Source organism: Mercenaria mercenaria, unplaced genomic scaffold (assembly GCF_021730395.1).
Source record: "Mercenaria mercenaria strain notata unplaced genomic scaffold, MADL_Memer_1 contig_4495, whole genome shotgun sequence".
Lineage (NCBI taxonomy): Eukaryota > Metazoa > Mollusca > Bivalvia > Venerida > Veneridae > Mercenaria > Mercenaria mercenaria.
The window spans coordinates 1-15,592 of NW_026462726.1; the positions used below are offsets into that span (position 1 = coordinate 1).

Consider the following 15,592-nt stretch of genomic DNA (forward strand, 5'->3'; position numbering starts at 1 on the left):
ACTCATTAAGGAACATTTCAATATCATCATTTTGAAATAAGGCCAGTAGTTATTCAATTTAAAACTCAATAGTTAGTCCTCTTGGTGACCATGTTTTTTAATGTAGAATGATATGAAGGAATCTGGTGGAAGGTTACTGAAGCAGCTATCTAAAATCAAGCCAGCAGTTTCTGTTATGGAAAAAAGTTTCCATCATAACTCCAAAAGAAAACCCTGCCCCTGTAAAATATATTTAAAATCAAGCCAACAGTATCTGGCAAGGAAAAGGTTTCCATGATAATAGGTCAGTGGGTCACAAAAGAAAAATCTGCCCCACCCATCAGCGGTCATGTTTTTTATTAAAACAGTAGAATGATCTGAATGACCTAAATGAATTTAGTAGAAAATTGCCATGGAACACTCATGCAAAATTACTTTAGAATATTTTGTTGGTTTTAACGTTACACTGACACAATTACAGGTCATATGGCGACTTTCCAGCTTTGATGGTTGAGGAAGACCCCAAGTACCCCTCTGTGCATTACTTCATCACAAGCAGCCACCTGAGTATAAACCACCAACCTTCCATATGCCAGCTGGATGGTTGGTTAAAGATAGATATGTTTTAGAATAAGGCCAGTGGCTTTGCTGGATAAGATTGTTTTTAAAGTTTTCAATTCAGCCTATTGAAAAACTGGCCCAACCAACTGGATGCCATGTTTAAAGACAACCAGAGTAACTTTAAGGAATTTCAAAGAGAATATCTGTGAAAGCATTTTGAAAATGGGTCAGTTTCATATGAGAAGAATTTTTAGAAGTTGTTTTTCCATTTTGAATTTTTAACAGACCTAGATTTGAAGGTATCTGATAGGAGACCAACCAAGGACTAGTCCTGTACAGTTTGACTTAAACTTGACGCTTAGAAGGGTCATGGTCATCCAACGATCCTTAAGGCTATAAAACAAAATAAATTATGTAAATTCGGTGAATAATTTCCTGTATATCTTTGAATTATTATTGCATGTCTATGCAAAGATTCATGATTCTGCCAAACATAAGTTCCATCATTTAAAGAAGCTAAATCTACTCACTGGCTTAATCTACAATGTTGAACGAAAACAAGGGAAAATATGTAAAATTATAAAATATCACACTTTCAAACAATAATTATGCAGAGGATATCTGTTTGTTTGTTTCAGTGTTAAACAGAAATATCTTTCTATGAATGAACACCAGATGTAATACTTCATGACTGGCATTGCCAAGACTGAAAGGTAAGATCTGGTGGTCAAGAGAAACATATTTTGAACTTATATTAGCCTGGCTTACTGGCTGCATGGTAATATTTTTATAAATACTACAAACATTTTGTAAAATCATCCTGCTGAAAACTTAGATATGAGAAATATGGCAGAACAAATATAGGGCAGTGAACCAGTCTAATCTCACATGTAAAACAAACAAATTTTCCTTTCATATCTTTCAACGGTTTTAACCAAATTTTACCCATTCTGTTAGTGTTTCATGCAATAAATTCTGTTTTTTTCTTGCAAAATTAATATGGTGCAAATGTCCTTCTTGTACATCAACTGTATTCAACTGACAAAAGCTATTTTTAATCAAAACAAGAAATTTGTGGTATTTTCCAAAAATAATGGCTTTAATTAAGCCAAACAAACCGAACTCTTTTCTTAAGACAAGAAATAATTTCCTAGTAATGCATAATCAATCTGACGGATACATATTCATTTACTACCTATTTCTTATCTCTATAGCTTCTTTACCTATCATAATGAACATTTAGCAGGATTAGTAAATAAAATATTGACACTTCAACACTTTTACTTTAAACAGTAACATTCTGCTCAAATTTATATCAACTTGCAAGTTTGTGTATCATAAATTTTTATTTCAACTAAGTTTCATTTGAACTGCTATATGAAGTATAGATGTAGTTGTAATATTGTAAAGTGTAAACAAGAAAGTCGCTCACCTGAAGAGGACCTTAACCATTTGACCCTAAACGGGGCCAAACACCCAAAACTGAACAAATGTATGAGAGGACCTTAAACTGATGCCACAGACCAGGTTTGATGAAGATCCATTGAGTGGTTCACGATAAGTAGTCATTAAAATGTATTTTCACTTTTAGTAAAAGGGGCCAACTGCCCCCATTTGAACAAATTTGAGAGAGGACCTTATAATAATGCTACAGACCAAGTTTGATGAAAATCCTTCAAGCGGTTCATGACAAGAAGCCGTTTAAAGGTATTTTTAATTTTGGCTCTAGCTGCCCCTAAAAGGGGACAAGTGCCCCCATTTGAACAAATCTGGTAGAGGACCTTATAATGATGCTACAGATCAAGTTTGATAGAAACCCTTCAAGCAGTTCATGAGAAGAAGCTGTTTAAAGATTTTTTTAATTTTGGCTCTATTGGTCCCTAAAAAGGGCCAAGTGCCCCCATTTGAAAGAAATTATGACAGGAACATATCATGATGCTACAGACCAAGTTTGATGAAGATCCATCAAGTGGTTCATGAGAAGAAGTGGGTTTTATTTCAATTTTTAGCTCTGGCAGCCCCTACAAGGGGCCAAGGTGAACCATTTGAACAAACTTCAAATGCCAGGATGCTACTGACCAAGTTCGGTGTAATTCTGACCAGTAGTTTCAGAGGATAAGATGTTTAAGTGAAAATGTGGACGACAGACCATCCACCTATACTAATAGCTCACCCTGAACCTTCAGTTCAGGTGAGCTAAAAAGGGAAGATTTTTTTTTATCACACATGAACATCTGGAGAATACTGGCAAAAAGTTCTGAGAATATGAACATACCCGTATAAGATAGATGATGTACAACAAATATGAATTGGAAAGGAACTGCAGGAGGCAAGACACAGAAGTATTTTTTTTGTTGGGTTTAACATCACAACAGCACAATTATAAGTCATATCGAGGGTTCAAAGCAATAAGGGCGTATCTACATATAGTTATTATATGTAGATACGCCCTTATTGCATTGAACCCTCGATATGGCATATTTCTAGCTTTTGATGATGCAGGAAGAAGCCCAGGTGTCCCTATTTGTATTATTTCAAGAATGACCAGGCACCCAGGTAGAACCACAGACCTTCCACAAGCCAGCTGGATGGCTTCCTCATATGAAAGAATTTGATGCTCCAAGTGAGGTTTCAAACCGAAAGCCATGAGGGGCAACTTATTTGGAGTCAGCAACCTTAACCACTCAGCCACAAAGACCCCTTAAGTTACAGAAGATATATCATAAAGTTTAACATGTTACCCTCTAACCTTTGTGAACTTACCTGAACAGAGTACATGACAATTTTGAAGACTCGTATTACAAATGTAGGAGGTGTCCACAACTTGTGATTATCCATGTGACTGTAATAAAATCAACTTTATTCATTAAGTAAAGCAACTTGGTGCATCCTTGTTATTGTTAATGTTGTCAACATAAAATCTATAACAAGAGCAATGCCAAGCAGGGCAATATATGCCCGAAGGGTTATATCATAGGATGGGAGCAAAACTTAAAAAACTTGACTGTTGTAGCCCAAAGGACTGGAACAACAAAAGGAACACTTCAAAAAACAAATCTAAGTCCACAAAAACAGGAGGGTCATGATGACCCTGGATCGCTCACCTGAGTAATATGAGCTACATGTTTCAAATGTAAAACTGATGATAAAGTATTAAGAAAGTCAGTAGGTCACATTCATGGTCAATGAAATTCAGTTTTACGATTTGTGTGCAAAGCTGTGTATGTCATCAAAATTTCAAGGCTGTATCTTAAAAAACAAGAAAGTAGGTCAAGGTCACAGTCAAGTGACATCATATTACTTGGGGTCATCAGGTAATTATAATTAAACAGTCTTGGAAATAGGATCAGATGATTTTTTAAGTATTTTTCCTATATAACTCACATAATAACTAAGTGACCCCAGGGTGGGCCTCTTTTAACCCCAGGAGCATAATTTGAACAATTTTGGTAGAGTACTACTAGACAATGCATCATACCAAATATCAAAAGCCTAGGTCATATGGTTTCAGACAAGAAGATTTTTAAAGCTTTTTCCTATATAAGTCTATATAAAACTTGGGACCCCCAGGGCAGGGCCTCTTCACCCAAGGGGTACAATTTGAACAATGGACCATAAGACAATGCTACAAACCAAATATCAAAGGTCTAAGTGTTGTGGTTTCAGACAAGAAGATTTTTAAACTTTTTTCCCTATATAAGTCTATATAAAAGTTGGGATCCCCGGGGCGGGGCCATATTTGACCCCAGGGGGATAATTTGAACAATTTTGGTAGAGGACCACTAGATGATGCTACTTAACAAATATCAAAGCCCTAGGCCATGTGGTTTTGTACAAGAAGATTTTCAAAGTTTTCCCTATATAAACCATGTGACCCCTGGGGTGGGGCCATATTTGACCCTAGGGGGATAATTTCAATAGTCTTGGTAGGGGACCACTAGATGATGCTATATACTAAATATCAAAGCCCTAGGCCATGTGGTTTTGTACAAGAAGATTTTCAAACTTTTCCCTATATAAGTCTATATAAACCATGTGACCCCCGGGGCGGGGCCATATTTGACCCTAGGGGGATAATTTGACCAATTTTGGTAGAGGACCATTAGATGATGCTACACACCAGATATCAAAGCCCTAGGCCCTGTGGTTTTGGACAAGAAGATTTTTAAAGTTTTTCCTTTCGGTTGCCTGGCAACCAGAGTTCTGCATGGAATTCAATTCTTTGAACAATTTTGAAAGGGGGCCACCCAAGGATCATTCCTGTGAAGTTTGGTGTAATTCTGCCCAGTGGTTTTCAAGAAGATTTTTTTAGTAATTGTTGATGGATGACGGACTACGCACGATGGACATCAAGCGGTCACAATAGCTCACCTTGTCACTTCGTGACAGGTGAGCTAAAAATATTCATTCAAAGTCCACAAAAAAATCAAAATACACCTAAAAATTGGAGGTACCATCCATGTTGTACCATATCAAAGTGATCTATGTTTCTGAATAAAACCTTTGATTGAAAATGACAAACAGTGTTAATGAAGTGTCACCTTTGACCTAAACAGTTTGACATTAGAACCTTTGAAGTTAAAAGCCTAGATTTTGCATGCGACACACCATCTAAATCTGGTAAATGTTTGTGCAAAGTGATTGGAATATCCATCCACAGATAAAAAATCGCTAACTTCGGATAAGAAAAATGACTTAAAATATCTGAATTTTGCGCACGACCTTGATCTTTGAGCAAGGGGTCTGGACCTTGCATATGACACATCATCTTGCTATGGGGAACACATGACATTGTGCAAAGTAAAATCAAAATCCCTTTTTGGAAGGCAGAGGTACTAATTATGAAATAGGCCCTTGTCAATCTTTGATCTCTTAAGTGTGACCTCGTCCTTTAAGCTATGAGTATTGTGCGGCACATCACCTCATTATAAGGAAAATTTGTGCCAAATTATATCAAAATCCCTTTATGGATGGTAAAGTTATGGATCAGACAAAAATGGATGTACTGATGGAATGATGAACCAACAAAGGGACAAGGTGCAAACCTATGGTCCCCGAAACTGGCTTTCTTATACTTATTTTAGCTAATAGCACTGTTTCTGTAAATGCTTATCACTGTGCTGGAACACAATAATCAGCAGTCCACATTACATTACCAGTAAAAAGTACGTATTTTGAAATATATGATTCCATATCTTACATGAGAATAGGTTTCAGCACTGGCTTGAGATTCCCAAAAGAAGCTCTACATATGAGATCCCTGAACACAGTTTCTGCAACCTGGGCAGGGAGCTCCTCATCTTTGGGGCTCTCTATGTCCACTGGCACAAATCTAAAAGGCAAAGCAAAATAGACACAATTCAAATTAAGTATTTTGCCTACTATAATATGGGTCATAAACTGGGATACATTTGTATCTATTACATTAATTTTGTTGACTTAATATAAAGATGTTTCCTCCAATTTTTTAGAATGTGCCGAATATTTTAACAGAGTATTATCTAGTTTAAAGTATACTGTAAATCAAGGTTTGTACTATTTTGACTGCTCACATAGAATGTATTTTTGAAACCTTACCTGGCAACATATATATTGCTTACACACCAGTATGTACACTTTCTAGTATGGGGTTATTTCATCCACAGTAAATTAAAATCATAATATAATTTGTAGGTAAGGTAGTAGCTACTTTTTAGTGTAATTTTACATATGGCTGGAACTATTTTATCAATGCAAACTGTAGAGAAAGGATTGAACTATTTTATCTGTCCGCTTACCCAGGATCATGCATATTGTACAGTAATGACGGAACTATTTTATCCATGTGGACTGCTTCCCAAATGTTTACTTGAAGCTCATCAGATGCTGTCTTCTTAACAACTCCTTGTAAACCCTTCACTCCTGCTGTTCTAATTCTAACAAAGAAACAGTAATTGTAAAATTTTCATATATATTCATATAAACATATCCTTAACCCTAAACCTGCTAAATTTCTAAAATGGACTGATCCATCATTCAATTTGGGCAGTATTATTTATCATTTGAAGGGATGTTCACTGAAAATTTACTGACTGAACAGCAACCAGTGCAGACCATAATCAGCCTGCACGGATGTGCAGGCTGATCTTGGTCTGCCCTGGCCACAAAGGCAGAATCACTACCACCAGCAGGCTGAAGGTTAATGATACTGCTGACTGAACATACTTGTGTGAAATAAAATAGTGCAATGATGGAATGGTTGATGAAATAATATGAAACTCACTAATAATATGAATAAGGCTGCAGGGAGAATATTAAGAGGCCTCCACCACAAAACTAAAATTTCCAAATAGTACTTTGTTGTTGAGTATAGGCAAGACTCATAAAAAAACCCCAACAAGATGTTACGGGGGTGGTATCGGTGCTATATTAATAATAATAATAGTCCGAACCCCTAAGGGTCTATGAGTTCGATTAAGAGTCCACTTGTGTAACTGGATGGTAGATCTACTAATAGATCTAATATGATAATATGTAACGACTAGGTCAAACTCTTCTATATCCAATTTATTCAACCGTTTACTTAAGTAGTACAGCAACACATTCTGAAAAGCAAAGGTTAAAAGATATTCAATACATGGTCAATCATATTAAAAGCAATACACAATACATATATTCTCGTAAGTACCGTACATTCGCATTTAGAACATATCAACAAACGCGTCTAGTGGCCAAATAACCTATTTGTCCTATAACGTAAACAATACTTATAAACACATATAGTTACATATACAACACATTTAGTTATACATCCAGTTACACATAGAGTTACACATAACACATCTTGTAACTTACCATCTAAGGGATGAATGCTCTGTAACTGTACAATTCTCAAACAGGCTTCATTCTCACCAGTGACTGTTACTTGATACATTGGAAATACATTTTCTGACCACTGGTAAAAACACATCTTTCCAACAAAGACTAAAATGGCTGACTGACCAGTATTTTCAAAAAGGTCACAGGTCAATTGAAAACCACCAAACCGCGGTAAAACAGATAACTCTTGATAGGGTAGAGATACATGGTGGACAAGGTTGACGGAGTTGTCTCCCTTATGAAATATTAAGTTTTAATAGAAAACTGACCCTGTTACATACTTCCCTGGCCTGATAAATGACGTCTCGTCATTTGTCTTATAAGTCTCAGGTCTGTCGATACCTAAGTACATAAGTGTACATAACTACCCTACTCTAGTCTCTAACTCATAGCTTGTATGAGAAATACTTTGACTTACACTTATACTTTAATTACTAACTCATAGCTTGTATGAGAAATACACTACTTACATGTTAAATTACACCTATTGTAAAACATGCTTTTTTTTTTTTTTATAATCTCTACTCCCCTTGTTTGAAATGCGACTTCGCATTTAGATAAAAACAACATCATTTTTATTTAAAATTTCATAAAATAGTTTTATTTAAAATATCACATTTCATAATTCAATGTTTGTCAATTCATAACAGTAATGTTTATCATTTCATTACAGCTTGTAAAAGTCGATGTGCCACTTCTGTATCCACCTGATTCAATATACCTGATTCCATAAGGACATTCATGGCTTGAATTTTGGAATCATAGGGTCTCGGTATCATGGAGTACATCTGGTAATCTTCAAGATGCGGTGGTAGTTTCTTGTCTCTACCTGAGCGTCTGGGGGCTGGTTTAGGGGGTGGCTGTGGATCTGGTCTAACTTCGGTATCTTCTACGAGTTGGGCTTTATCATCTTCGTGGTCAACATTGTCTGTCTTCTGTTCTACAAGTTTCTCATCTGTTGATTCTTCTTCCTTATCTATAGGCTCATCATTCCTGTCGTCTGTTATCTCTGCTGTTTCTATTTCTGTTACATCTCCATCAATTGCTCCTTCGGCAATAACCTTTTCATGATCGTCCGAGTGACTCTCATCTGCTGCTCCTTCTGTATCTGGTAATTTATCCAGAATAACATTTGCATCTCCGTCTTCTGTTACACTATCTTCTAATATTTCCTCTGCCTTATCTGAAGATCCTGATTCAGAAGGAATATGGGCGTCCCCAATTTATATGTACTTTCTACAATAATTCTTCCTCATCTGAGTCATCCTCTGAATCTTCTCCGACGTCGGTATGAATTCTGTTATCTTCACTTCTCTCAATGGATGCATCCTCTTTCATATCTTTTGTCATAGAAATCTTTTCCAACACTTCCTCGAGTTCATCTTCTTCTACTCTGTGTTTAACAGGGTGAAGGTGATTTCTATGCAAAGTTTTCTCTCTCTTTGTCTTTAATGATCTCAACTTGAAGACAGGAATGTCTGCTCTAGGTTGCTCTATTACCTCATATATTTCTTCTTCGAATTTGTCTGAGATCTTATGTTTGCCCTCGAATTTCATGATTTTCACCAGAACTTGATCGCCAACATTCACTTTTGCTGCTTTAGCTTTGATATCGTAATATTTCTTTTGTTTTGCTCTTGCTTTGTCGTTATGTTCTTTTACTATACATCTTGTCTTCTTCATGCGATCTTTCAAGTCTTCTAAATATTCCTGGGTGCTCTTTTTGGTGTTGCTATCTTCAGTTGCCTGTTCAAACATTGCATCAATTGGTAACTTTGCCTTCCGGCCGAACATAAGTTCGAATGGTGCAACATCTGTTGACTCATGTGGAGTGCAGTTGTAAGCATACACTAGGGAAGGTACATATCTCTTCCAATCATGTTTCTGTGAGGTTTCTAGTGTGCCTAACATGTTTAGTAGACTTCTATTGAAGCGTTCTGGTGTCGAATTTCCCATCGGATGGTATATTGTTGTATGGCTCTTCTTCGTGTTTAAGAGTTGGCAAAGTTCTTTGATTATTTCTGATTCGAAGTTTGCCCCTTGGTCTGAATGCAGTCTAGTAGGTATCCCATAGTGTATGATGAAATTGTTGTAAAGTGTTTCTGCTGTTGTCTTTGCAGTTTGGTTTCTGGTTGGAATTGCTAGTGCGTACTTTGTGAAATGGTCTGTTATTACGAGGAGTTTTGAAATTCCACCTTTTGATTCTTCTAATGTCAAAAAGTCCATGCAGACCAACTCTAGAGGATATGTCGTTGTTACGTTTACCAGAGGCGCTCTACTGTTAACGTTGCTCTTCCTTCTCATGCATCTTCCACACTTGTCTATGTATGTTTCTACATCTGTATACATTCCTGGCCAAAAATATCTTTCTCTTAGTAGCCGTAAGGTTCTTTCTCGACCAGGATGTCCAACATCTGTATGAAGGCCTTTTAGTACGTCTCTTCTGTATTTTTCAGGAATTACTAGTTGTTCTCTAGTGTTTTCGCCATCCTCTACTTTACGATATAATATGCCCCTCTTCATGATAAAATTCTTGAAATATCTCCTCATAACTATGTCTTCTTTTGTAAGTTTCTTTGTTGGTATCTTGTCGTCGAGAACAGCACGTCTCCATCTATCTATCACTGTATCTTCCTTTGGCTTCTCCTTATTTCCCTAAAACTCAACTTGGGAAATGACTTGACTTGGGTCTTCTGTAGCTTCTATGATGTCAATATTTTCACACGGTACTGTTTCTATGTAAGCTGGAATGGTTATGGTGCTACATATGGCTCTAACTGTATCATTCTCTATCTTTGTATTCTCGGTGTCTTCTTGTTTGTTTTCAACTGATTCTTTGTCAAACGGGTATCTACTTAAACCATCTGCATCTTTATTCTTGATTCCGGCTCGATAAAATATGTCGAAGTCATATTGGCCTAGTGCTGATGCCCATCGTTGACCTGTGGCGTCCAGCTTGGCAGAAGTAAGAATGTAGGTCAACGGATTATTGTCAGTGAGGACTGTGAAGTGGTTCATTTGAAGATAATCGGAAAACTTCTCTGTAATGGCCCATTTTAATGCCAAGAATTCTAATTTGTAAGCGCTGTAGTTTTTCTCCGATTTCGTTAGCGATCTGCTTGCGTAAGCTACTACACGGTTGTTCTTGCCATCTTTCTGATAGAGAACTGCTCCTAAGCCCTTGGTCGAAGCGTCAGTGTGAAGTTCAAATGGCTTTGTAAAATCTGGTAGGCTAATATGGGAGGTTCTGAAAGTGTTTTCTTGAGGTTTTCGAATATGTGTTGTTCATTTTCTGTCCATGTCCATTCTTTGGTATTCTTCTTTGAGCCTTTCTTGGTTGATGTCGGTGGTAATAGGTCGGCCAATGGTCTGGTAATCTTGCTGAAGTCTCGTATAAATCTACGGTAATAGCCCGCAAACGCCAGGAAGGATCTCAATTCATCTGAATTTGATGGAGTAGGCCAGTTTCTGACTTTATCGATCTTTTCTGGATCGGTTTCTATTCCGTCTTCAGAGACAACATGCCCAAGGAAGTTTTACTCTTTTCTGAATAAAGAAACATTTCTCTGGTGATAATTTCAGTTTGCACTCTTCAAGCCGGTGTTAATATGAGATCTAGTCTTTTGACGTGTTCTTCAAATGTTTCGGCAAAGACTATTAAGTCGTCAAGGTAAATTACACAAATGGTCATATGTAGTCCCTAGGCATTCCTCCATCAGTCTCTGGTAAGTTGCTGGCGAGTTGCTTAGTCCAAATGGCATCTTAAGGTATTCAAAAAAACCGAGAGGCCCCACCGTAAATGCTGTTCTTTCTTTATGACTTTCTTCTATTTCGACCTGATGGTAACCAGCTTTCATGTCTATGGTGGTAAAGTATTTACTTCCTTTTAAATATCAAACACTTCTTCGATGCGGGGGAGTGCGTATGCATCTTTAATGCTCCTATCATTAAGTAAACGTTTAATCGACGCACATGCGAAGCTTCTTGTTCTTTTTCCGTACCAAAACTACATTGCTTGCCCATGGTGATTTGGACTTTCTTATAATCCCTGCTGTAAGAATTTTGTTCCAGATGTTGTCGCACTTCTTCTATCATCGCTGGTGGAATTCTACGGTGTCTTTGTTTGAATGGTGCTTCATATCCAGGAAGAAGGTCAATTCTGTGCTTTATCTTGTCGCACTGCCCAATATCAGCATCACTAACTGAGAATATACTTCTGTGTTTCTCTAGTAGTTCCTTAATTTCAAGTTTTTGTTGTTGGTTAAGGGCATCACTTGTATCAATGTGTATCTTATTGAGTACATCTTCTTTGTCTATTTCTTCTTGTACCTTTCTCATACTATCATGATCTATTGTAACTGGTTGAAGTTCACAAAGTATCGACTTTGGTGGAATTATAACTGTGTTGGTGGTTAAGTTTGAAAGGTTTACTGTGATACCAGGGTTCTTTCTGTATTTGTAATTCACTACAGCAGGTGCTATATCAATGTATGAAGGCAGGTTAGATTCTTCAGACTCATGTATAATGGCTGATGTGTCGTGGTATTCCATCTCTCTATCTGTATATGCGTTGACATTTATTGTTTCATTTGGTTTCAGTATTATTCTTTCAGGTACAGCACTTCTGACAATGGCAATCTTCTGTTTATTTTTCTTAAGTTCTCTTTCCCTAGTCACTATACATCTGAATGCCAAATACCAAGGTGTTTCATAACATGTCTCTGGCCTTTTGTAAAAATTGAACCCCAAATTTGTCTTTGTAGTCTGAGATAAGCTGATTTAATGCGTTGGTACCAAGTATTACTGGTGTTCTTGCAGAATAACTGGTGTCTGGACTGATTAAAAATAAGCATGAATGTTTGTTGGAATCTGGAAGACTCTCTGCACTGTTAATTTCAAGTTCAATGTAACCTTCATATGGAAGCTTCTGTCCATCAGCACATTCAATATCAATAAAATCTTTCAGTGGTTCTACTTCAATGTCTGAAAATTTGTCCTCATAAAGTGATTTGGATATAACACTCACACAACTGCCAGTATCAATCAATGCTGTAACTTTTATATCGTTCAAGGAAATTTCTGTTTCATTTGTGTCACCTACAAGTTTGGGATCTTTGATGGTGCCCTTGTCCGATCCCACAACAGGAGCACTTATGCGTTTTTTGGACAGTTTCTTGCTATATGGCCTTTCTGGTGGCAATTGTAGCATTCAATGGTCATTGTTGTTGATCCTAATGGTCTTCTAGGTCTAAAACTACCTCGACCTCTTCCTCTGTTGTCGCCTCTACCATCGACTCCTTCCTTGTGCCCTGTTATATCCATACCCATGACTCCATGGTGGTGGGTAATAGCTGTCATAACTCTTTTTGTGTTCTTCTTTGTCTTTCTCTAAATGGTCTATTCTATCATTTAGTTTCTTCAGGAGCTCTTTGACCTCTGCCATATCATTATTCTCTTTCTTGTCTATGTTCACTGCTGTACTGCACTTCTTTGTTTCTTTATCAGACTCTTTCATTTCGGCCTCTATCTTTCGCAATTCAATCTTGAAGCGGTCATAATCTGAGATCATATCATTCTTATAAGCTGCCTGATGTTTTATTTCTGGTTTAAGTCCTTCAAACAAAACTCTCTTTAGCTGTTCATCATCTGTGCTGCTAAAACCTTTTAGTGTTACAGCCTGTGAAAATAGTTCTTCTAATCTAGAAGTGTATGTTGTGATGGATTCGTTTGGTTTCTGTTTACATGAGAAGAATTTACAAAGTATGCTTTCTTTTGTCTCTATATTGCCAAATGTGCTTTCTAATTTGTCAATTATTTGTCTGACAGTCACTCCTGTTCCTAATCTCCGTACAACATCACTGGCATTCCCCTTTAAAGCTCTCCTGATTCCTTGTAATATCTGTTCTTCGCTAAACACTTTCTCTACTATCAGTGCCTCAACCTCAAATTTAAATGTAGCCCAACTAACTTCCCCTTTATTTTCTTCTCCATAGAAACTAGGGAGTTTTGGGAAGTGATATGATCCTCCATATTTTGGGGTATCACTACTACTGGCTGAAGGCGGATGAGGTGCAGTACTTGTTTCCCCTAAATGTGGCTTTAAGCTGAATGCTGAGGGCTTTGTTTCACTAGGTGGTTTTGCTTTCGAAACTCCTAATGCCTTAGCCTGGGCTTTGATAAATTTCTCTAATGCGTCTGAGTTTTCAACTCCTAATATTTTTAGTGCCTGCAGCAACTGATCCTCCTCCTCTGTCATAAGCTTCGGTCCTCCTGCTTCCTCTTCTGTCACATGCTTTGGTCCTCCCGTTGCCTCACTAAGTTTATCTTCCTCTCCGTCCATCTTTTATTTCAATTATACAAAGTTCACTTCAATACAATATCACCACTTTTTATTTCACTTCAACACTAATGTAGCACTATTTCAAGTGTCTATGTATCTATGTTTTATTCAAAATGCACAACAGTGTCCCTTTAACTTTCTTCATTAAAGTTGTACTATTCACAGTGTCCCTTTAACTTTAATTGATTCAAGTTGAATTTTTCACAGTGTCCTTTTAACTTTTAATTCATTTAAGTTGCACTTATCACAGTGTCCCTTTAACTTTCAATTATTCAGTGTCTCTTTCACTTTTATTCCTTCACAGTGTTATTTTAATTTTCATTCACTCTTGTTTCACTTTCAAGTTTTCACAGTGTCCCTTTAACTATAATTTAGTTAAAGTGTCCCTTTAACTTCAATTTATACACAGTGTACCTTTAACTTTTATTTATTTGCAGTGTCCCTTTAACTATGAGTATGATATAGTTAAAGTGTCCCTTTAACTTTTATGACTTTCAATAGTGTCCCTTTAACTTTCAATGTTTGTAATTACTCAATTGCACTACACCACTATATCATTTCATTCAGGTTACACTAACCATTCAATTTCAAGCTCACAATAATGAAGTTAGTCACCAGCTTCACTAAGCTAAGTTTATTTCTTAAAACACAAGTCAATTATCCCTGATGTACTTAACCTTCAGTTAAGTTTATAACAAATGACTTAAACAAGTTCTACTAATGTGTTAATTCAACTTCACGTTGTTCAATGTATATCGCACTAAATTATGTACCAGTTGACAACAATTTTCAACACGCAAAGTCTATCTCCGGTGGTACAGTGTGAAGTGCACCAATGCAGATTCCTTTCAATCTCACTATTCAATGCGCGAAGTCTAACTTCAGTTATACAGTGTAACTTCACTTCAATATTCAATTAAGCAGTGTGAAACGTACAATTTCTGTTTCCGGTTGACTATAGTGAATAGTATGGTTCACTGTTTCTACAATATCTCTGTAGCTATATATTCAATAGCACAATCACTCAAAACTGTTAAGTATTTTTACACTCTCAAACTGAGTTGACTGAAATATTCTATTCACTTCATTCACTAGATCTCTAACTGTATCACAATCTTACAACCACTAAGCTGTACTTCTTATAATTTCATCAATAAGATTATTTCTATTCAAAGTATTCAGCTTTTTCAGAACCGAAAATATTTCAAAATGTCGCGAAAATATAACGCGGTTATTCAGAGCTCTGCGTCGCGACAAGTAATATACGGTTATTATTTCTAAGTGACTCACGAGTAACTTCAACTGTTACCCTGCCTTTAATTATTTAAGTCAAAAATTGACTTAAACTTCCTTTATCTCAAGAACTAATTCAGTATATATAACCTGAACTAATTTAACTTTCAATTGACTGGAACTATTTCAGTTCTAGTAAACTGAACTATTTGTCTAACTTGAACTATTCAAGTTACAAGTGACTTGAACTATTTATGTTACAAGTGAATTGTATCCTTTCAGTTACAAATAACTTGAACTATAAAACTGATATGAACTATTTAACGTACAAGTGACTTGAACCCTTTTCAGTTACAAGTAACTTGAACTAATATGCAAGTTTGAACTATCAAAGTTGTAAATTGCCTTGAACTTATTCAAGTAACAATTTGAAATAACATGAACTATTACACTATTATGAATTGTAAGTGACTTGATCTGTTCCAGAAACAAGTAACTTCAACTATAACACTGGTCTGAACTGTTTGAACAACTGTTTAATTATTTCCAATCTTGGAAATAAATTTAGTGGACAAAAAAATATTTTGACAGATTTATAATGAAAATAATTTTCTATCTGTC

At 36.4% G+C, this 15,592-nt stretch overlaps 1 protein-coding gene and 1 long non-coding RNA gene across 2 annotated transcripts; both read right to left on the minus strand.

The window, feature by feature from the left end:
• Positions 1-953: 953 nt before the first annotated feature.
• Positions 954-6,479, minus strand: LOC128553918 (protein EFR3 homolog B-like). The gene is made up of 4 exons (XM_053535117.1): positions 6,318-6,479; positions 5,741-5,872; positions 3,304-3,382; positions 954-1,079 (listed from the first exon to the last, which is right to left on the minus strand). Exons 1-4 carry the CDS (start codon positions 6,362-6,364, stop codon positions 1,044-1,046), a joined length of 294 nt encoding a protein of 97 aa, XP_053391092.1. The 5' UTR covers positions 6,365-6,479; the 3' UTR covers positions 954-1,043.
• A 586-nt stretch (positions 6,480-7,065) lies between these two features.
• LOC128553919 (uncharacterized) lies at positions 7,066-7,892 on the minus strand. Its single transcript, XR_008369468.1, has 2 exons — positions 7,375-7,892; positions 7,066-7,124 (listed from the first exon to the last, which is right to left on the minus strand). It is a non-coding gene; the product is annotated as an uncharacterized LOC128553919 (long non-coding RNA).
• Between the last annotated feature and the right edge of the window lie 7,700 nt (positions 7,893-15,592).